We start from the raw sequence: 21,936 nt of genomic DNA, 5'->3' as shown, positions 1-21,936 counted from the left end.
TTGTCAACTCAAGGCTTTGAGCACACCCCTCTCCCATGTTTCAGGGGACTCACTGAGGGGGAAGGGGCCCCCTGAACGTGGGGGACACCACCCAAGCAGCTGGAGGAACGAAAATGAAAGGAGAAGGAGGCTGGATAGCCCAGGAATGTTCTCTCTGCTTCCTGTCAGCTCTGAAGCCCATGTCCCCACTGTCATGAGAATCTCCTTTGTCTCAGCCCAAAGTAATGGATGGACCCACCCCTCCCTGGCTACGAAACCTTTGAAACCGTGAACCAAAGGAAAACCCTTTCTCCCTAGTCTATCTTAGTTATCTGGTCACAGCAATGATCAAACAGAGTAGCATAGGCTTTTCTCATCTTGCATAACAATATAAAGAATTTGTACAGGGGTGTGTGTGTGTGTGTGTGTGTGTGTGTGTGTGTGTGTGTGTGTGTGTGTGTCTTTCCTCTGAATTTAACTGAGCGAAAGAGCTGTTGACTACCTACAAGTTTCTGCTAGCGCCCACTGGTAACTAGTTACCAGTTATCCTGATAAACTAAGACACAAAGGGAAACCATGTGAGAAATGCCTGTCCTCTTTTTTTTTTTGGGTTTTCGAGACAGGTTTTTGCTGTGTGGCTTTGGAGCCTGTCCTGGAACTCGCTTTGTAGCCCAGGCTGACCTTGAACTCGCAGAGATCTGCCAGGCTCTGCCTTCAGAGTGCTGGGATTAAAGGCGTGCACCACTGCCCGACCATGTCTTTTTCTTCAGTCATTAATTTTGCACACACAGCTTCCCTTTGAACATCATGGAAATGACATGAACAACAAGACCTTCCCACTTTACCAATCCTTCCTTGAAGTCAAGGCCAGCGTCTACTAAGGTTAATGCCTCTGACCATGCCCAGCAGCAAAGCATTTGTTCTGCTTTCATAAATTTTATTCACTACTATTACGTATGCATGTGTGTGACAGTATGGGTGCGTGTGTGTTATGAGATGTGCTACAGCATGTGTGTAGAGGTCAGAGAGCAACTTTGGAAAAAAGTTCTCTCCCTCCACTGTGGGTTCTGGGGATTGAACTCGGGTCCTCGGGCTTGTGAGGCAAAGGCTTTTTACCCCCTGAGCCATCTGGCCCTCCCCTTTGCCTCAATGCATGCGACTGCAATGATGACCCAAACCAGAGAGAGATATGACTGACTGCTAGGACACTGGGAGATGCACTGAGTATTTTATAATCAAAAGCTGAACACAAGCATTCCAGCTTAAGAAGTTACTTATCTTACAAAATGATTTCTTCATTTTTAAAAATTGTCATTTTTATAGTAAAATATAGTTTACATCTATCTAAGTAGGATTAAGAACAAATCTAAAAGGAGGTGTTTTAAAAGCTACCACTGGAATTGAGAAGGTGGGGTGACTTCAAGGGACACCTTCTGTTCCGTAGTTAGGAGCAGAGGTCTGAACTTGGCCCAGACAGTACACCAAACCCCGTGCCTGAAGTCACCTCCTGAAATGGCTCCTTGTCGGGAGGAGCCTGCTCTGTCTCTTGGCTCTTACTTGCTTTTAGGGAAAGGGACGGGATCCACAGGTGCAGGCAACAAGAGAAGGCAAGCAGAACGCTGCTGTGATGAGACTCCTGGGCACACTGCATGTTTAACTGTGGGACGTCTGTCAAGAGACAGGGATGTGGAATTGCCTACAGAGCATCCTAAGTGCAAGGGGAAATTGGGCAAAATGAATCCTGCCAAGTTCAAGGGGTCCAACTTTGGGACATGGGTCTGTAGCAAACTGGGCAAGAATCCGAAATTAGGGTCTAGTTATGTAGTCCAGAAGTTCAGTGCTGGGATTACAAGTCTGTTTCTTCATGTCTGCCCACTGAGGTAGTTAATTCTTCAATTACTTAGAACCGATCACTACCCAATGTCCTCAGATACAACTTCTTAATTAAGATATTTTCTCACAATATAATTTTTTTCTCTAAAGAATGCTGGAACAGTCTATAAAAAATTGAACTATGAAAAAAATTTTTTAACCTAAAAGCAAAAGATAATTCTTCTGGAGGTTCCTAGGGCTTTGGCCAAGTCAAACACGTTAAGGAACAATAATTCCAAATCCTCAAACTGCACAGGGGACAGAGGGGATGCTGTGGAGACTGACTTCTGCCGATCCAACTGTTTTCTTGCTTTTGAGATGTGCGTCACACTTACGTAACTGACACATCTTGATTAACTACACACCTGTGGAACTACCACCGAGTCTCAAAGGTGATGTCATCCCGTGCTGTCTCAGGAATCACCTCATTAGCAATTGTACCCATCTTTCCCCTCAAATAAAGACTTCCATCTGCACGGTACCGATTAATGAAGGTGGGCAATCCCAGCTATGTGCCAGCCATGAACATTTCTTCCTGGTCCTGTGCTGCAGGGGTCGCGTGGCACTCTGATCACCACCCAGCCAGCCCCTTTGGGTGGACTTCTCTCTTGTGTTGTTTAGCTTAAATGGATGGTGCTGTTTTTGCTAACAGTAGGAAACCACGCCCGAGGTAAGTCCTAAGTCATTTCTACCACAAAGAGAGACGGTACTTAGATGGCTTGTCAAATGTCTAAGTGCAGTGATCATTCATGAAAGACAAACAGCAGTAAAATTACAGTATCAACAAAACCACTTATTTTTACGACCCCAACATCGTGATGTGCATCTTGTCTACGCAAAAAGCTAAGGCCACGTTGGGTAATGCAAAGTGGCCGAGAACAGCTGGTAGACCCTACAGAGAAGACCGGGGAGGCCTATCTATTCACTGCTCCAGATCCTCTGCAAGCTTCACCCCTAAACCACATAAAATATCAGCCAGCTGACTTAGCTGCCCTCTCTAGCCACTCCCCCATTTACACGGAGGATACCTTTCTAATTTTTACGGATAAAGGATTTGTAAGAACAGTTTTCAGTATCTCTAAATATCACCTGCCTGAAAAGCATCACTGGGAAATCTCTTTCTACTTGGGTTGAAGAGAACATGATCTCATGAGTAAGTACAATCATTTGCCTTCAGTGCATTTTGATAATCAATTACCTGTAACATCTATTTGGTAATATTAATGCTGCTGTTTCGGCTGCTGGCAAGCTCACAATGTCTAAGGCAACTTCTGCTTTTATTGTGGATACTCTGCCTCTTACTGTGCATCAATAGATTTAGGTTTTGCTACTATGATTTAACAAAAAGCTACCTCAAAATCTTTTTGTAAAAACAGCAATTGAGCTTTAACTAGGATTTATTTATTTGCTATCATTGGAACAAACACTACTAAGGGAGCAGGCACCAACTGCCTTGTTCTCTCCCTAAGCTAGTACAGTGCTGAGATAAACAGTAATTACTAATTTTGACTTTGCAAATCTTCTTTGCATTTCTAAATATACCAAGGCAGTCATACATACATTTTCTGAAAAGTGAATAAAATAAAAATAAAAGAAGGCTTTATGACTTTCTAAATCAAATAATGTCAAAGAGTAAGAATACAAAAACATTAAAGAAAATGGCAAAGCCAATCTGCCTCCTGTTTTCCACCCTGGGCCAGTCAGGAGAGGAGGCTGGAAGAAGGGGGAAGCAAAGCAGAATCTAGGAAGAGCACATCTCAGTAATCCTAAAAGAGGCACAGAAGAGTAACTCCACTCACACAGCCAAAGGCAATGTGGCACAGGCCATCAGCCTCTTCCTGCAGACACTCATGCATGCATGCATGTATACATGCACACACTCACTCACTAGTTCCCCAACCTGTCCTGGAATTGCCACCCTCCGCTGTGCGGGGTGTGCCAGGGCATCCCTGCCATCCGGTGGTACTTACATCAAGCTGGGCCGGTGCCACTGCGTACTCCTGTTGTTGTGATTGACATAGTAAGTGCGGCCTAAATTGTCCACTTTCTCTTCCCATCCTGGTGGCAGGGGAGGCGGAGGGAGCTCCTCCTGGTGCTGGGAAGCTGAGTCGTTTGAGTCAACAACTTCCCATCCGTGCTGTGGAGGAAAGTTAGTGGGAGGTCATGAGTCTGGGCTCCAGATCACAGGAGCAGACAATCCCAGTGTGACGTCCCTCTGCCTTACTCTGCTGCACTCTGGGTCTTGTAATGACTTCCTGAGTCACACGGAGATAGAGTCGCCCTCCAAGGGAGAAAAACCAATTCAAGGTCTCAAAACTCATCTGAGCAATGGCCAGTTAATCATGCCAGTTTCTAAGATGACCACCAGGTTTGGAGACTTCATTTACTTTCATGTTTTAAAACATTCATTTGAGTGTGGATGTTTATATATAAATTCACGTGTGAATACACGGCACAGGTGTACAGGCCAGAGGACAACTTGCACGTCTCAGGCCTTTCCTTCTACCATGTGAGTTCCACGGATCAAACCAGATTTGACTGAAGGCGCACCAGCCTGCCGCACCACCGCGCCTGCCCTGTTTAGTGTCTAAGTCCCATCATTGAGTTTTACATTTCCAGTAGTTATTAGGGCTGCACAAAGCCAGGGACATGGGACAAGCCCAAGCTGTCACAGCTGTCACCCTTTCAACACCATCATGAAGTGTGCATTGTGTGCTCGAAAAGAAAGCATGGCACAGGTTACAGGTGTAGGGACAGGGTTATCGGTCCCCAGTGAGGATGGCCCGGGGTTGGTGTGCCTAGTATCTGCTACAGTTGTGAGCCAGGCATTGTCTAGAAACTGCTGCTGTTGCTTAGGCACTGCCCAAACAGACCGCGTGGTGCCAGGATCAGAGCTGCGCTGTTGCGCCACATACCTTCGGCATTAAACATCGCTTTCCTAACATCCCCTGGTAAAGCCAGCGGAAAATCAACCGATTCACTGGTTACTGCAGTTGGAAGACGAGAAGAGGGTACAAAATTCCTTGGATTTCACACAGCAAGCTGTTGCTTTGCTTGGGAAATCTCAAAGTCCACTCTGGCCTGCCGCCCACTTTAGTCCCTGTCAGGGGGTGGTAGCTATGGAAGCCTATGGGGAAACGCTGCCTGGAAATGTGGCCTCTTGGTTGGAGGGGGTTTGGTCGACTTGCCCACTGCGTTATCATTCAAGGAACACACATGTGGGACAGCTGCAAACAGGTTGTGAAAACAGCCAGGGAAGCCTTGTTCAATGGGAGCCTTCAGAATAATGTAAGAATTGAGCTAACAGAACAGTGCTGTCTACAGCGTGTGCCGAGATAGTACAATGAGACCCATAGTACAGACATGTGACCAGAAAGTGAAGAGGCAACTATGCCCGGAAGAGGACAGAGTGGAATGCTCTTCTGGATAACTAATGGCAAAATGGCAGTTCCCAGGGATGGCTCTGCAAGACAGACGGTCACCTGTGGACCAAATGAACCAGAAATGGGGAGAGAGTTTCTAAGTCAACCCCCATCCCCTCTGGAGCAAGTTCAAGTGCTAAAAGGAACCTAAAAAGAATTGAAAGTCCAGATTAACACTGAGATTTTTTTTTTTTCTGGCAGTGGGAATGTCTAGAGTAGATGTCTTGCACTGTTCTGAAATGTCCTCCTTAGGCTCATGCATTTGTCACTTGGTTCTCAGCTGGTGACAGCACTTGGAAAAGCTGTGGAACCTTTAGAAGGTGGAGTCTTGCTGAAGGAAGGGGGTCACTGAGGCGGGGGGGGGGGGGCTTGTGGAATTACAGCAGAACCCTGTTTTCTGTCTCCGGACTATGATACACTCTGACCAGGTGCTTCACATGCCCACTTCCACGACCTTCCCACTTCCACGGCCTCCCCGCCACGATGCACTTCGCTGGCTTGAAATGTGAGCCTTTCTTCCTCCAGTGGCCCTGGCTGGGTGTTCTAACAGCAGCCAGACAGGAAGCCAATACACCTGTGCAAAGAGCTGCTCTTCCTAGTGTTAGTGTGGTGACCGAAAATGGGAACTTCACTTCGGCTCAAACGATCACGTACTGGAGGACTTTCAAAGACAAACCCAGGGGGTATTCGGACGCGCACCTGTAGTGAAGTTCACAAACATTCACTTCCTTCAATGACAGAGTGTAACACGAGTGAGATGGGCAGCCAGGAAAGAGGCCAGGGCCCGCAGCTGTCTCTCATACCTCCATGTCGTCTCTCTGCTCGCTGTTCTCTTCATCCTGACCCCCGTTTTTCGGCATGTAGGCCATTTTCAACCGCAAGAACCCCTTGACTCGCGATTTATGACTGTACACAGGAAGAAAACCAGTTACAGAGGGCCCGGCTTGTTTCCAGCCTTCTTGTTTAAGGTGTTTGCTGAAACGGTCTTCGGAGAAACCAGCACTGCAAACACTCACCCCCACACCCACCCACCAGCCTCACCTTCTTGGTCGCAGGAGAAAGTCCTTAAACGTATAAGGTCTCTCCATGGTTGGATCTTCTGTCTAGAGGAAGAAAAAATAAATTAGCAAGGAAGCAATACTCATAAAAATTTCCCATTTTTGACACACTCATCAGGAATATGGAGGATATATTTTTAGGATGTGCCAAGGGTAAAAAAAAAAAAAAGGAGCTGGCCCCTCAACAGGTACTTAGATGATTAATTAAACATCTACAAGGCCCACGGAGGCTCGTCTACTCAAGATCCACCAGATGTCACTCTCTCCATCAGGCTCTAGTAGTCAAGCCCAGCCAGAGACAAATGACAAAATTATAGCCACCACTGCGCCAAGTGTAATTTTCTAACAGCAGGGTTAATCTCCCTCAATCTCCCAGAGTCGATTAACTTTGGAAAACCAGCGGTCACTGGTGTCCCATTATCCCATGACTCAAGACACCTAAACACAGAGTTAAACAGAAAGCCTAACCTCGGAATGCAACTTCATTTGTCACATTAAAGTATCAAGTCATCAGCCTAAAAGGACTGATAAGGTATCTTCCGTGCAAAGCATCCAGGGAGCCTCTACCCCCACCCGGCTTATCTCCTGACTTGGTGAGCCAAGCTGGGATGTGCTCCTCAGTTTGTCAACTCGACACAAACTAAAGTCACCAGGAAGGAGGAAACCCCAACTAAGGAATCACCTCTGTCGGATCAGCTTTGCGGCATGTCTGACAAAAATATTTCTTCGGTTAATGATTGCTGTGGGAGGGCCCAGGCCACTGTGAGAAGTGCTACCTACCCCTGGGCTGGTGGTCCTGGGTTATACAGAAAAGCCAGTTTAGAAGCTTCCTCCAGGGGCTCTGCCTTCAGTTCCTGCCCTGGCTTCCCTCCACGATAAACCTTTCCCTCTCCAAGTTGTTTTTGGTCATGCTGTTTGTCATAGCAACAGAAAGACTACCAAGGGCACAGGATGGGATTCATTTTATTGTGCCAAGTTGGTTGACTAATAAAGCAGGACAGTGGGAAAATTTGTGCCATCATGTTTTAAGTGTTATATGTAGTCAAACCTGAAATACTCAACTTGTCAAATTAAATGCATTCCAAAATATCTGCTTTTCTAGGAAGAGGGGCAAATCACAATACAATGATGTATTATGTAGAGAAAGAAGAGAGAGAATACGTGTTTACATTACAAAGATGATCTGTTTATAGCCTTCCTTTCTAATGGCTTCCTACTCTCTTATCCCCCCTCTATGTGTGTGTGTATGTATGTATCATTTGTGTGTTTCTGTGTGCGGGCCAAAGGACAAGCTGGGGCGCCGTTCACCTTTTTTTCTCTCTCACTAGCCTGATACTCACTGATTAGGATTCATTGATTAGGATAGTGTGACTGATCAGAAAACCCAGGGAGTCTTCCTGTCTCTGCTTCCTCGGCGCTGGGATTGTAAGACATCCCACAATGCCTTTTTATTTATTGGCTTTACATTTTATCCTCATACACTGTATTTCGATCATATTCTTTCCTGCCCCTCCAACTCCTCCCAGATTCTCTCCACTTCCTTCCCCCCCCAACTTCATGTTCTGTCTCTCTTAACCCCCCAAATCAAAACAAACAAACAAACAAACAAACAAAACCCTCAAACACAAAAAATACCAAAGTAAACCAAACCAAACCAAAAAAAGCACGCCAAAGCCAAGGAGTCTGTTTGTGCTGGCCAGCTACTCTTGAGCGTGGGGCCTGCTCTGGCGTACGGTTGATAGGCCCGGGACACTCCATTGGAGGAAACTGATTTTCCCTCTCCCAGCAGGTCAACTGCAAACAGCTTCTTGGTTGGGGTGGGACTTTGTGTCCACTTCCCCTTCTCTGTGCTGGGAATTTTTTTTTTTTTTTCCTGGCGTGAACTTGTGCAGGCCCTGTGCATATTGTCACCCTGTGAGTTCATATGTGCATCAGTCCTGTTGGGTCTGGAAGACACTGTTTTCACGTGCGTTCTAGGGGCTGAACTCAGGTGATTCTGTTTGCACTTTACCTCCTGAGACGTCTCTTCAGCAATCCGCCCTGTTCTTACCACAAGGAAACGAAAATATCGGCCACGTGACCAGGCTTTACACCTTAACCTCACTGGGAATAGTTTCCCCGACAACGGTTCATCCTCCAAGCCTTCGCCATCTCATGAACAGATCATTTCTAATTCTGACACAGAGCCCATGCACTAACTGGTCTTGCCCGACAGGCAACTCTGGATGGCTCTACTGATGTCGTCCTGCCTTCAGAGAGCCCATCTTCAGCTCGCCTATATCATCACCCTGTGTCACAGCCCTCTGCCAGCCTATTCCTTATCACTATCTAAAGCTTGAACTTCCTCACCACTCACTGCTGGGGTCAAGAACGGAAGTGTGTGTGCAAGCAGTTATTCGCTTGGTCTGTAAAAAGAGAGCCCTAAAAGTCTCTTAGATCGTTCTAAGGAAGGTAACGTGTCAAACTTACTGACATTTGGGGAATATTTTCTATGTAAAATTTTTCAGTACATATCACTTACAATGCACAACTTGGCAATCAGGAATATTATCGCTGGGGCCAGTGACACGGTCTAACAAGCCAACGTGCTTGCTGTCAAGCCTGAAGACCTTAGTTAGATCCCAGGAACCCACTTGATGGACGTGGAGACCCACCTCTCAAAACTTGTTCTCTGACACACACACACACACACACACACACACACACACACACACACGCTCAAAGCTATTGAAAAAGAATACTAATGCTGACAAGTCTTCCTTGTTTCATTTATTTGATAAACAATTAATTTGAGTCAATCTCAAGGAAAAGGCATGTGACATCCAGAGTGCCTACCCTGAGGGTTGTAACTATATGGGAGGGGTTGCCACAGCAACAATATACTAGACTCTAGGGGGGAACAAATTCGGTAGGGTAGGGAAAAGACTAATGGCCCGCAGGGCTGACAGTGGGCATTAGTGAGGATCTCAAGAGCAGCAGAGGGCTCTGAGCATCCATCTGTCCACACACCAAGGAACAGAACTGACCAGCACCTCACAGAGCAAGAGGCAGACCCCAGGTCTGTGTCCTGTTTTTACTACTGTACAGAGCTGGGTGGTCCTTATCTCTTTGGGCCCTGGCGTCCTTGTCTATAGAATGGGACAGTAATGAGGGCTCCCTGTACTGTTGTGAGGTCTAAATCAGCCAGCTGAAGGTGGTTTACATACAGTCCTCAGCAGGTGCCAGGCACACACTTGGCCACTGCCACCACCATCCAGTCTTACCTTTCACATCATGGGGGTGTTGCCAAAGCAACACTTTGCAAGGAAAGGCAGGTGCAAAATACACTTGATGGGAAAAAGAATACTCCTCTAACCGAGTACTTCTCAGCCTGTGGGTTGCAACCCCTTTGGGGGGTATCAAGTGACCCTTTCACAGGGGTTGCCGAAGACCATTGGAAAACACAGATATTTTTATTATGATTCATAACAGTAGCAAAACCACCGTTATGAAGCAGCAATGAAAAGAGTTTTATGGTGGGGGGGTCACCACAACAACACGAGGAACTATATTGAAGGGTCGCAGCATTAGAAAGGTTGAGGACCATTGCTCTAACATAACTGTTCATCTTACAGATAAGACCATGTTCCTCAGAGAGAAGGCAGTGGTGAATCCCAGAACAGAGAACACACAACACACAAGAACAAATGAAGGGGGCCCAGGTGCAATACCTGATTGAAACATCTACTCCCAGGCCCCAGGCTCCTCCTGTGCCCCACACTGTGGACCACAGTGCAGGCACACCTCAGTACTGGGGAACCAGGAGCAGGCCCAGCAATGTCACTTGATGGAAAAAAATCACTTCCTATCTGGGCCCAGGTTTCCTCACCTAGAAAATGCCCCTAGGAGTGGACAGTCATGACCTGGGCACAGCTGAGAAAGTGTCACTCTCCCCACCACCAGCTGTGACCATAAGAATGTCTACCACTGAGATGACCTTAGAGGCCACCTCAGAGGCCACCTCACCAGCCCGGATATGCTCTGTTCTAGGAAAACAGTCAGCCCAGGCTGCCCAAAGACAACCTTGGCCAAGATGGAGACGCATGTCCGCAACAGCTTCTCTCTGCCTCCTGCAATGAGTGCCCAAGGGTGCAGAGAATCGGAAACTGGCAGCAATAGGGAGCATTAGGGGATGTGGGGGTGACGGGGAGGCACAGAACAAGGAGGAAGCAGGAGGAGGAGGTTCAAGGGTGCAAGAGGAAAACACCTGTCAGAACTTCATTCTGTTGTCAGAGCACGCCTTGGAGTTATTTTTATCCTTCATCAGAAGGTGCAGAATACACTTTCAACAACGATGCACTGGATGCTGCAAACAGGCTCGCAAACGTAAGTTTAAAACAATCAGCAATTATGTGTAGCCATAGCTGAGGCTGTTCCCGGGGGCCCTGGGAAGACAGCAGGAACCCCACTGAAAGGGCAGCACTGGTGTGAGCAGCTGGTTGGCGACAGGACTGTCCTCATTTACAGCCTCTCATCTCCTCTGCAGGCCTGGGTCCTGCTGCCAGTGTCTCCTAGGTAACGAGTGTGTCACCAAGGACACTGAGCCTCCGCTCAGGGAACACTGGAACTGCCCTGATGCTCTGTCACAGAGCGAGGTGGCAACCTGGTCTTGTCTCTGAGGGCACCCTCCCTCTTGTAGGAAAATGGGAGCCCGGAAAGGACCCTAGACAACTCATCCATCTTCAGATGGAAGTCGACCCCCCTCCCCCAGGCAGATTGCCATCTTTTAAAGCCTGTCCTTTGGCAATGTCTTAGAGCATGATCGTGTTACCTCAGCTCTGTCCTACATAAAGGTTCACTCACCCCATTTACTCTGTGCCTCAGTCCTTTCCTCAAAGCGCAAAGAAGTAGAAAATACATACTGAAGATAAACAGTCAGCAATCAGAGAAAAGGAAGCGGATGTCCCCGATGCCCCACACAACTTAAACCTCAGTTCCTGTCCATTCCCGGGCCCCACACAAGTAAAACTGGGAGAAGTGTGCACACAGCCAGGATTCGAAGGGAATCGGGATTCTGAAACGACCGTTTCAACTGGAAGCCCTTGAGCACGAAGCTGGGCGGAATCCCTGACCACAGGAGGTGAAGGGCTTGATGTTGGTCCCCACTCTCATGGTCTCCTTTCCGTGGTTGGGACAGCAGGCAGTGACGACCCACCATGCAGAGCAGCTGCGCCACCATCTTGCCTCAGTTTTCTTCAGGCAGGGTGCCAATTTGAACTAACACATAACAGCCACCCGGCCCAGAAGCTGCTTAATGAATCCAGGTGCCCATCTCTTGGCAAAGGGGCAAAAGACACAGGTTCTACAGAGTTGTACCCACCAACAGGGGATATGCCGACCCTCTCGATTGGCTTGTTTGGTGGCGTGTGTGTGCGTGTGTGCGTGCGTGTGTGAGTGTGTGTGTGTGTGTGTGTGTGTGTGTGTGTGTGTGTGTGTGTACCTCGGTGTACCCACCAACAGGGGATACGCCGACCCTCTCGATTGGCTTGTTTGGTGGCGTGTGCGTGCGTGTGTGCGTGTGTGTGTGTGCGTGTGTGTGCGTGTGCGTGTGTGCATGTGCGCTAGGATAGGGATGGGGGGGCTCTCTGGGTCAGAGAATTCATGGCGATAAATGGAGTCAGCTCAGGAAAGCAAGGCCGAGGCTCTGAAGGCACAGTTTGATACTTACTGCAAATCCAAGTATCTGCTAGTAACAGCTGTGACAGGCGTTCAACAATGAACAGGCCCTCAGTTGGGAGGTCCACAGTACTTCTCTCACACACTTATCAAGTACGTAAAACAGAACATTCAAGCTATTTCAAGCAATTTCATAGCCGTCTACACTAAGGTCACTTCTCTTGTCCTCCTGCCATTGAGATTCCTGATTTCCACAAGAGCTTTCTCATAGACTGGGCATCAGAAAGGAGCTTCCTTAAAGAATAAAGACGGACTATCCAAATTAACAAGACGGCAGCTCGCTCCTAGTCTGAAATACCATAATAAGGAACACCCCCTTATTTAGTACGAAATCACTTTTATTGTTTTCTGATGAATTTGGTTTGGAGTCTATTAAGTTAAACCTCAGACAAACACTGCATGTTTTCTCTCACTGTGTGGCGTCTAGGAGGCAGAAAGGGAGCCAACACAGGAAAAAAAAAGTGAGCACAGTGGGTATGGGGAGGGGTATGCACCGAGTGCATCACATCATATACGGGTATAAAAATGTCTTTATGGGGCCTGCAAGATGGCTCAGGGGGTGGAAGGAACTGCCAAGCCTGAGTTCAATCCCTGGGACCCACAGAGTAGAAAGAGAGACCCGCTCCTGTAGGCGATGCTCTGACCTCCACTCAAGTGCCATGGCATGCGCGCGCACACACACACACACACACACACACACACACACACACACACGAGTGGAGAGAAGAATATAAAGGCCATAAATTTATTAAAAGGTCCTTGGATAATTCAGCACCAGGCACAACAAAAAATAGATAATAATAATAATACTTTAAAAAGTGAATATATATATCTATATAAAAACATGGAGGAATAGGTGATTAAGTTGTCTGTTAATTTTGATTTGGAAAAAAGTTTATCTTTATTTCTATAATTTTAATTTTGGAGACTTTTACTATTACCCAAATGAAATACTTTGTATAATTACATGCAGAATTACAGAGAAATGATGTGAAGTGGGAGGAAAGGAATGAAACTCACAAGGATGTCTGGTGGGGTTCAGGATCCCCAGCCCATGGCTGCCCCAGTGTCTGAAAGTATGATTTATGGAAAAGGAGAATGAAAACCACATTTCTGACCCAAGTCATGGAATTCTGGTCTGGTTTTCAGAGGGGTCATCGGGTAATAGTAGTTCTTTGCCAACGTGGCTTACGTTTAAACCTTAATGAAAATGGCAAATAATTATAAATGGGCCCTGCCATCACAGCAGCTGTGTTTCAAATGCTTAAGGACCACACGTGGCTGCAGCGATGCCAGCACAGAGTTCCACGAGGAGGAACTGGCTTCACTGACTCATCCACAAAGACCAGAATTCCATCTATCAGTGACTATTTCCTCAAGGAATGAATTCTCCAGCTGCTAATGGGGCTATATTATCAATGAGTAACCACACTGTCCTGGGTGGTTTTGTGTGTCAACTTGACACAAGCTAGAGTCATCAGAGAGGAAGGAGCCTCAGCTGAGGAAATCCCTCCTTGAGATCCAGCTATAAGGCATTTCTCAATTAATGATCAATGAGGGAGAGGCCAGCCCATTATGGGTGGTGCTATCCCTGGGCTGGTGGTCCTGGGTTCTCTAAGAAAGCAGGCTGAGCAAGCCATGGGAAGCAAGCCAGTAAGCAGCACCCCTCCACGGCCTCTGCATCAGCTCCTGCCTCTGGAATCCTGCCTTGTGTGAGCTCCTATCCTGACTTCCTTCAGTGATGAACAGCAATGCTGAAGTGTGAGCCAAATAAACCCTTTCCTCCCCAACTTGCTCTTTGGTCATGGTGTTTGGTTGCAGCAACAGAAACCTTAAGATACACACACACACACACACACACACACACACACACACACACACACACACACAGATACACTCATCAGGTCCCTTAACCTTTAAAAAGGCTAGGAGGGTGGCTGGCAGCGCCACTGTTCCCCACATTCTAGCTTTCCATTGGATCTTTCCCATTATTTAAAGATTTTTTTATAATTACTTATGTGTATGAGTGTGTGTGTGTGTGTGTGTGTGTGTGTGTGTGTGTGTGTGCGCATGCGCGCACATGCGCGCACACGCAGGTGGGCACTCACAGAAGCTAGAAGGGGTCTGAGTCTCTCACACCGGAGTTTTAGGCTGTTGTGAGACATCTGACGTGGATGCTGGGAGCCCAACTTCTGGTCCTTCCCAAGAGCAGCAAACACTCTTAACCACTGAGCCCTCTCTCAGCCCCAACCTTCTCCATTATTAATAATTCAAAGGACAACTGAAACATTTTTCATCCTCTTTGTTTCTTTCACCTAAAATGGGATATGTCTGACAAACACTGGATCTGTAGCCCACACACAATCTCAGCATAACAATGGTTACATAGCTGTCAACACAGAACATCCATTATGTACTCCACAAAACAGATCGAACACATTCTCACACTGTTCACTACCACACAGAATGAACATCTGTGCAATTTCCCCACAAGCGTCCTATGACATACAGCCAAACACACAAACAACAGGACTTCAAATCCAGGGTCCCAAGCCCAAGGACACGCAGAATACACCACTTGGCTTTTACTATGACATGGAACACAAGATGGATCTTCACCTGCTTCCCCCTTTAGTTTCTACTGTGGTCCGTCTCCTGGAAGGTAATTAGCTCAAACTGCTAATCAATTTGCATTACAGCCATGGTTCTCAACCTGTGGGTTGTGACCCTTTAGGGGGATGAATGACTGCTTCACGGGGGTCACCTACAACCTCTGGAAAACACAAATACTTACATTAAGATTCATAACAGTAGCAAAATTATAGTTATGAAGTAGCAATGAAAATAATTTTATGGTTGGGGGTCACCACCACATGAGGGACTGTATGTACTAAAGGGTCACAGGAGTAGGAAGGTTGAGAACCACTGGTCTAGGGGCTTATGGTGCTATAACATAGAATTCTCTCTGGAAATTTTCATAACCAGAAGGATGTCCTATCTATGGGGTCTCAAATTTTTTCTTAGTATATATTAATTGTATGAAATATTGACTTTCATTACACTCTTTTCATATATTCATGTAATATACTGCAATCATATAATGATCTTAATCAGCTTGTTTCTATTCTAGTGTTGGGCCTTGGTAGCACCAACTTCTTTGAAAGCTTAGTCTGGTCATCACTCAAAACTCCAAAGTCCAATTATTCCCTGTACTGACTTGGTATCTAAAGACCACGCCTCCATTCACTGGAAGCTATACTACCTTTAATAACCAGCCACCCCTAAATCACACACACCGAGTGAACCCTGGACAAAGTTGGTGAAATTTTCACTTATGGCTCTGTTTTTCCTTTGAGATAGGGATCTCACAGAGCCCTGGCTGGCCTCAAACTCATAGAGATGGCCTGCCTCTGCCTCCTAAGTGCTGGGGTTAAAGACTTGTGCCACTACAGTTCGTGTTTCTTTTCATCTCTTTATTTCTTTTTAAGGTTACAACTAACCAACGGACCAACCGACCACCAAACTCCACCAAACTTAAGTGTATGTGTAATGTGTCTGTACACTACGTGTGTGAGTGCCTACAAAGCCCAGAAGATGTCAGCACCCTTGGAGCTGGATATATAGGTAGCAGTGAGCCACTGGACATGGGTGCTGGGTTCTGGGTTCAATTTAGAGCCCAGGAAGTGCTCTAAACCACTAAGTCATCTCTCCAGACTCTCACTTATGAGTCCAATACTTTCCCCTGAAGAATATGTGGTTCTTACTTTAGGGAAAAGAGTGGCTAGGGACAGCCACATGAGAAGTAGCTAACTGATCAACATGACAGGAAAAATCCCGAGTCAGGAATGCCTGAGCCTTGTGTCCTGGCTACTTTTCTGTCAACTTGACATAGGCTAGAGTCATCCAAGAGGAGGGTGCCTCAACTGAGAAAATGCCTTCATATGATTGGGCTGCAGGCAAGCCTGGAGGACATTTTCTTTATGAGGGATTGATGGGGGAGGCCCAGCCAATTGTGGGTGGTGCCATCCCTGGGCTGGTGGTCCTGGGTTCTATAAGGAAGCAGGCTGAGCAAGCCATGAGGCACAAGTCAGGAAGCAGCTCTTCTAGGTGGCCCCAGGTTCCTGCCTTGCCTGAGTTACTGTTCTGTCTTCCTTTGATAAACAGTGATATGAAAGCGTAAGCCGAATAAACCCTTTCCTCCCCAAGCTGCTTTGGTCACGAAGTATCACTGTAGCAACAGTGACCCTAACTATGACACCTTTCCTTGCAGCTTCTGAGACACTCACAGCCTCTCAGTGAGAACTGCAAAGCATCACCAGGTTTGGGGCTGGAGAGGATGGGTCAGTGGTTCAGAGAGCTTCCTGCTCTCCGTATCTCAGCATCCACATGGGGTGGCTCACAAAGGCCCGCAGCTCCAGCTCCAAGGGATGTGACACCTCCATGTTTCGGCCTCTGTGGGCATGTACTCATACCTCCTCCCCCCCATGTTGAAAAAAAAAAATCTTTGAAAAAAAAAAAGTCGGTTGCCACTTTATTCCTTCTCAACACATCTTCAAAGCTTCCCTGGGAGGAGTTTTCCCTGGCACTCACCATTGGAACAGCCCTGGTTTCCACACAGCAGGCTTGCCCTGGATCCCTCCAGTCATTTTAGTTTATAGACTATTTATGCTACATGCTTGCACAAGGACTGAAAAACACAATGCCCTTGTAAGGCAGAAATATTTGACTCTCCTCTCGTAGCTGCTACTTCTGACACTCTGAGCCGTTTGGGGAAAGGTGGCCAGGAGGAGGGTAGGACAATCCAAGAAATGGCAGCTGGTATATGAGATGCCACCAAGGCCTCCAGCTCTTGTCTCCCCATCCTATTTACACTGATGCAGTGTGCAGGTGACCCCCCAAACTGCAGGCCCAGTCCACAGCCCCCGCTGTTTGCTCACTGAGCAGGGAAGAAGGGAGGCAGAGCCGCAGAGGTCAACCTGGAACATTCTGAGGTGAGGGTGGGATTTCCAGTGGACCAGCACACTCAGAAACAACGGTTCTTTTCCATCTCCAAGCAGATGGAAAACCGTAAACATAAAACCTGGGAAACAGCAGCCTGTGCAGACGCAGTTATTTGATCCAAAGGGAAGTGAACAGCAAGCCAGACCAACGGCCACATGGAAACAAAAACCAAGCTTGAGACAGGAGAAGAGAACCCTAAGGGGCAGAGTCTAAAGGTGGAAGAGCCAGGAGCAAGAGGAGCGAGGCAGAGATGTTGACAAGAGCGCTCACGTGATTCCGACAGGGGGAGTCGTACAGTTAAGTCAACCTCTATGTGACCCGTCCAGAGGGCCACCTTCTAGCAAAGAGCCACGGCCAGCGCACACACTCCCCATTTCAACCCCTTAGTCATGTCTGTCATACTCCACAGACACCCCAGCTGGCAATCTCTAAAACCCCCACCCCCAGCATGCAACAGCCTGGAACTGTCCTTACCGGAAGGTGACTAAGAGGCACGTCCACCTGACCCAGGAAGTCGTCTCTTGTCTGTGAAGAAGAAGAAGAAGAGCCAAAGCGTTAATGTTGCTCTCTGTTCCCCGAGTGGAGGGACAGAATTTCTGAAAAACTGTCTCACTGCATAAAGAGACAGGAGTCCAGGACCTGGGATGGATGCGGTGAAGGGGGAGGGCGGAAGGCTGAGGGCCAAGTGAGGCACCAAGCTGTCAACCAGGAGACCTGGAAGCGCCGGTCCAACATCTGGTCTTTACGTGACTGACAGTCTGCGCGTACCTCCAAAAAGAAGGACAAAAGAATCCTCTCTTAGGGCTGGGAGCATGTGGCCAGTCAGGGAAGAGGCACGTAAGGCCATTTAGGGTTCGGGGGCAGAGTTGGACCCAGCTTAAAAAGAAGGCAGGACAGAAATGTTGGGAACATTTCAACATGTACTTATCCTGCTATAAACTCAAGAGCTTCCCAAGAGCGGAGAGTCTGAAGAAGTATGCGTGGCTTAGTTACTAATACATCTTATAAACTGCAGGTCATAAAAAGGGAAGAAACAATTTTTTTTTTCTATCCAGTAAGTATGCTAATGGGGAATCCACATCTCGGGAGGAAGCCTGTAATTTTGGATAAGCTGTGTTCCTTGCTCTCTTGATCTACCACACAGCATGCTTCTTCATGACTTGAACGGGACCAGTGTGGCAGTTTCTGAGACTCACTAGTCCCCTCTCAGACTCTGGGAGTCACAGCTCAGGATCAGGATCTAGACCAGAATGCCCGACAGCCGGGCTCAGATACGTCCTGCGGTTACCGCACGTGTGGCTTGGCCTCTGGTGTCCAGAGGACCTTGGGCACAAATCAGATCACAACTACCTCCCCCATGGTGCACAGCTGCCCCTACTGCACACACTCGCGAGGGGCTGGACAATTCTCTGCACAGTCAAACTCTTCCCACGACCATTGACAAAAAAGCAACGAGACCCAGAGAGCCTTATCTGCACTTGACTGGTTTACTGAGACATACTCCAAATTTACAGACGTGATTTTTTCTTCTCCCATTCAGTGAAACATCAGGTAAGCATGAACAAGGTTTATGGAAATGATTTAACTCCAGGCTTGGGCATTTCCTTGTAGATACGTTAAAAATGTGATGAACTGGAAAGCTAGCTTGTCTCCTCCAAATGATGCGCGACGGGTACTAGAAACTCAGCCCTGGCCAGGTGGGTGTGAAGAACGAGAGCGGCCTCAGTGTTTGTGTGCATGTGTTTTCTGCATCTGGGTGCGTGCACATGTACAACACCCGAATGGGAGGCCAGAGGCTGACCTTGGGTACCATGCCTCAAGCAGAGTTCATCTTGTTCTTTGAGATAGGGTCTCTCATTGCCCTGGAGCTCACCAGGCATGCCAGGCTAGCCGCCCACCAAAGTCCTAGGGATCCACCTGTGCCAGCTCAGCCAGTGCACATACCACCATGCCCAGATTTTCACAGGTCCTCACGTGTACACGACAAGCATTCTATTGGAGGAACTATCTCCCCTGCTACGAATGCGTTTTTGGAATTTTTGGTTCTTGCATTTCCCTAGCTGTGTCTGCTACAACCCAACACGGGGGATCCTTGTCCAGCAAAAGGTTGGAAGGGAAGTGCCCACGCACTCTGCATGTTGAAGCAGCACTCAGCAGAAGGCCTGGAAAATAATGGGAGCGTCCCCATCCAGCCTGCAGGCCCATCTCCAACCACCCTGACTCACACCAGTGACAGTCAGGTAAGGAATTATGGAGCTGGTGTATTCATCCTCTACTTGGTGGACATTATTAATGCTACACTAGGTCTGTAAATATCACTTAACCAGACAATAAAAAATAACAAAACAAATAGATCTGTTCAAGATCAGCCATAAATGGTGTGTGGATTAAGGCTTCCCCCTCCCCTCTACCTCAACTACTGATATTCCAAGGACGCAGCACGTGATCATCAAGGGGCAGGGATAGCTAAAAGGCAACTCAATGAATTGTGAACGTTAATATAGTTTAGCGAAAACCCAGTGAACCATCTATATGTGTTCTCGTTGTTTTGCTGGGGAGACATTAGTTTCAAACTGAAAGGGAGCTCGGCTCTAGCCAAATGATGAAAGCCAAGTACCCAGCCGGCGCTGACAGTGATGGCGACAAACGCCGCCAAGATGAGCATCCGGCGCAGGCTGTGTGTCTGGCTGTGGTTAGGCCTGTAGCAGGCTGCAGAAGCAGGCACTTACACTTCAGTGCGGTATGAGCAGCCGGAGGACGAAGCTCCTACAGGGGGAAAATGGTTCTTGAGTGTACCCCAACCTACACTCATCAGGGTGTGGAGAGCAAGGCAGTTACGCAACACCTCGGGGCGTCTCTTCGGATGTTGCGTCTCAGCTGTGGGGACTCTCGTGATAACACAGTCTGGAGTAACCTTTTGGGGTTTCTGTTAAAGTGGTCACTTGGTATGCATCACTTGTCACGCTACCTCCCAATTTATTCCTTCCCACAAATCACGGTTTACCGAATTCTCTGAGGCATGCTGGGAAATGTGCAATACAGAAACATTTCCAACAAACATACTGACTACACAAAGCTACAAAGACCAAACTACAACCCACAGTAAATTTGGCATTTCTTCTGACTCTCTGTAAGTAATAATAGTGTCAATTTCAACCAATATTACTCATTTTCCCCCAGAGTGAAGGTATTCAGGTTAGTAACAAAATTACTTATGTTCTCTTCTGACAAGCCATTAAATAATCCTCCAATGTAATGACAATGCATGTGTTTAATGTACACAACAGTGAAAATGCACATTGAAGCCTCCAAAACCGGTCATGGAAGGTGAAACACAGTTTCATTTGCATTATTTGAAAAGTGAATAAACACACATATCTTAGTGTTCACTCCTTAAACACCAGTGAACTCAATTCAGGACCACTTTTCTCTTCATTCATTCAATCATCCACTCTGCTTACTGCCTGCTTCCTTTGTCTTTTTAATTTTTTTTTCCCTCCGAGACAGGGTTTCTCTGTGAAGATCAGGCTGGCCTCACACCTGGAGATCTGCCTGCCTCTGCTTCCCAAGTTCTGGGGTTAAAGGCATGCACCAGCACGGCCTGGTCTCCTTTGCCTTTCTGATCCAGGGTCTTCTCAATATATCCCAGGCTATCCTCCTGCCCTGGTCTCCTACACTCTGGGACCACAGTTGAGCACCACTTTTGCCTTGCCCTTTGAAACAAGCATGGGAGGGAGGGTGCACCGTATTTCCACAGAGGTACATCACCAGGGAGGGTGCACCGTATATTCTACGGAGGTACATCACCAGGGAGGGTGCACCGTATTTCCACGGAGGTACATCACCAGGGAGGGTGCACCGTATTTCTACGGAGGTACGTCACCAGGGATTTTGAATGTCATCAGGGTCAGATGCCTGGGGACTGTAACCATGGCTCCAGTGAAACCATACTGCAGCCCTGGTGTCCCTATGAGCACACAGTTAGAGATGGCAACTCTGAAGTGGACACAAGGCTTATCTGTCTTCAAAATACAGGAGACTCGGTTTCTCAAGGAACATGCCCACTCCAAGGTCCACACAGACTCCCAGTCGATGGATCACAGTAGCACTTGAAGAGTGGAATCCAAACTCCCCAAACACCCCCACAACCCTACTACCCCATTCTTTTCCAGACAAAGGTTGTGTGAACCTGGCCTGCAAAAGCCAAGGGGCAGGGTAGGGGACTTGTAAATGAAAGTGATTTGGATCCAGGAAGGGCGAGTTCTCAGGGGCCACACTGAGTCCCTAAGGCAAGACACATTACAAGGATCAGCAATTAATAGAACAAATACAAGTACCGTGTTACACATGGAAGTGAACACATGGAGTGAGCTGTGATTAAGATGAGGTTTTTGGAGCTGAAGAGATGGTGTGGTGGGTAAATAAAATGCTTGCTATTGCAAGTGCAAGAACCTGAGTTTGGAGCTCCAGAACCCATCTAAAAAAGCTGGTGTGGGGTGTGACCTATAAGCCTAGCATAGGGAGAGAGAGGCAGGTTCGATACTGACTTCTGACCTCCACAGGCATAGGACACTCCACATACCCCCACATTATCAACAATGAAAAGTTGTTTCTTTTTATATGATATCCAAAAATAAATAAATAAATACATACTATTTCAGCTACTCAACTGAAAAGTGTCCAACGGTATTGTCTTAAGTTTTACCCTGGACATCTGTAAGTAGTAACTTCTAAAATTAGAATTCCTTACAACAAATCCAAGTATATAGAATTTACAACATAAAGTAGAGATTTAGAATTTAAACATCAGGACAGAATATGGTTGCATCTTTGTATATTACACACTGAGGTAAACATTACAACCTCTTCACAGGAAGGGTGAGTAGTCA

The 21,936-nt window shown here is 47.2% G+C and overlaps 1 protein-coding gene across 5 annotated transcripts in view; it reads right to left on the bottom strand.

Annotated features, from left to right (window-relative positions):
- Nedd4l (NEDD4 like E3 ubiquitin protein ligase) overlaps nt 1–21,936 on the bottom strand; it is a 344,790-nt gene that overhangs the window by 63,489 nt on the left and 259,365 nt on the right. For all 5 annotated transcript variants that reach the window (XM_052742322.1, XM_052742323.1, XM_052742326.1 and 2 more), the window contains 4 exons: nt 17,522–17,572; nt 6,315–6,376; nt 6,077–6,179; nt 3,822–3,988 (listed from right to left, as the gene is read on the bottom strand). In XM_052742322.1, coding sequence (XP_052598282.1) covers nt 3,822–3,988; nt 6,077–6,179; nt 6,315–6,376; nt 17,522–17,572 — 383 coding nt within the window. Of the gene's footprint in view, nt 1–3,821; nt 3,989–6,076; nt 6,180–6,314; nt 6,377–17,521; nt 17,573–21,936 lie in introns of those variants that run through there.

This window comes from Peromyscus californicus, unplaced genomic scaffold (assembly GCF_007827085.1).
Source record: "Peromyscus californicus insignis strain IS unplaced genomic scaffold, ASM782708v3 Scaffold_17__1_contigs__length_78620276, whole genome shotgun sequence".
Classification (NCBI taxonomy): Eukaryota; Metazoa; Chordata; class Mammalia; order Rodentia; family Cricetidae; genus Peromyscus; species Peromyscus californicus.
This window is presented reverse-complemented; position numbering and strand designations above follow the sequence as displayed.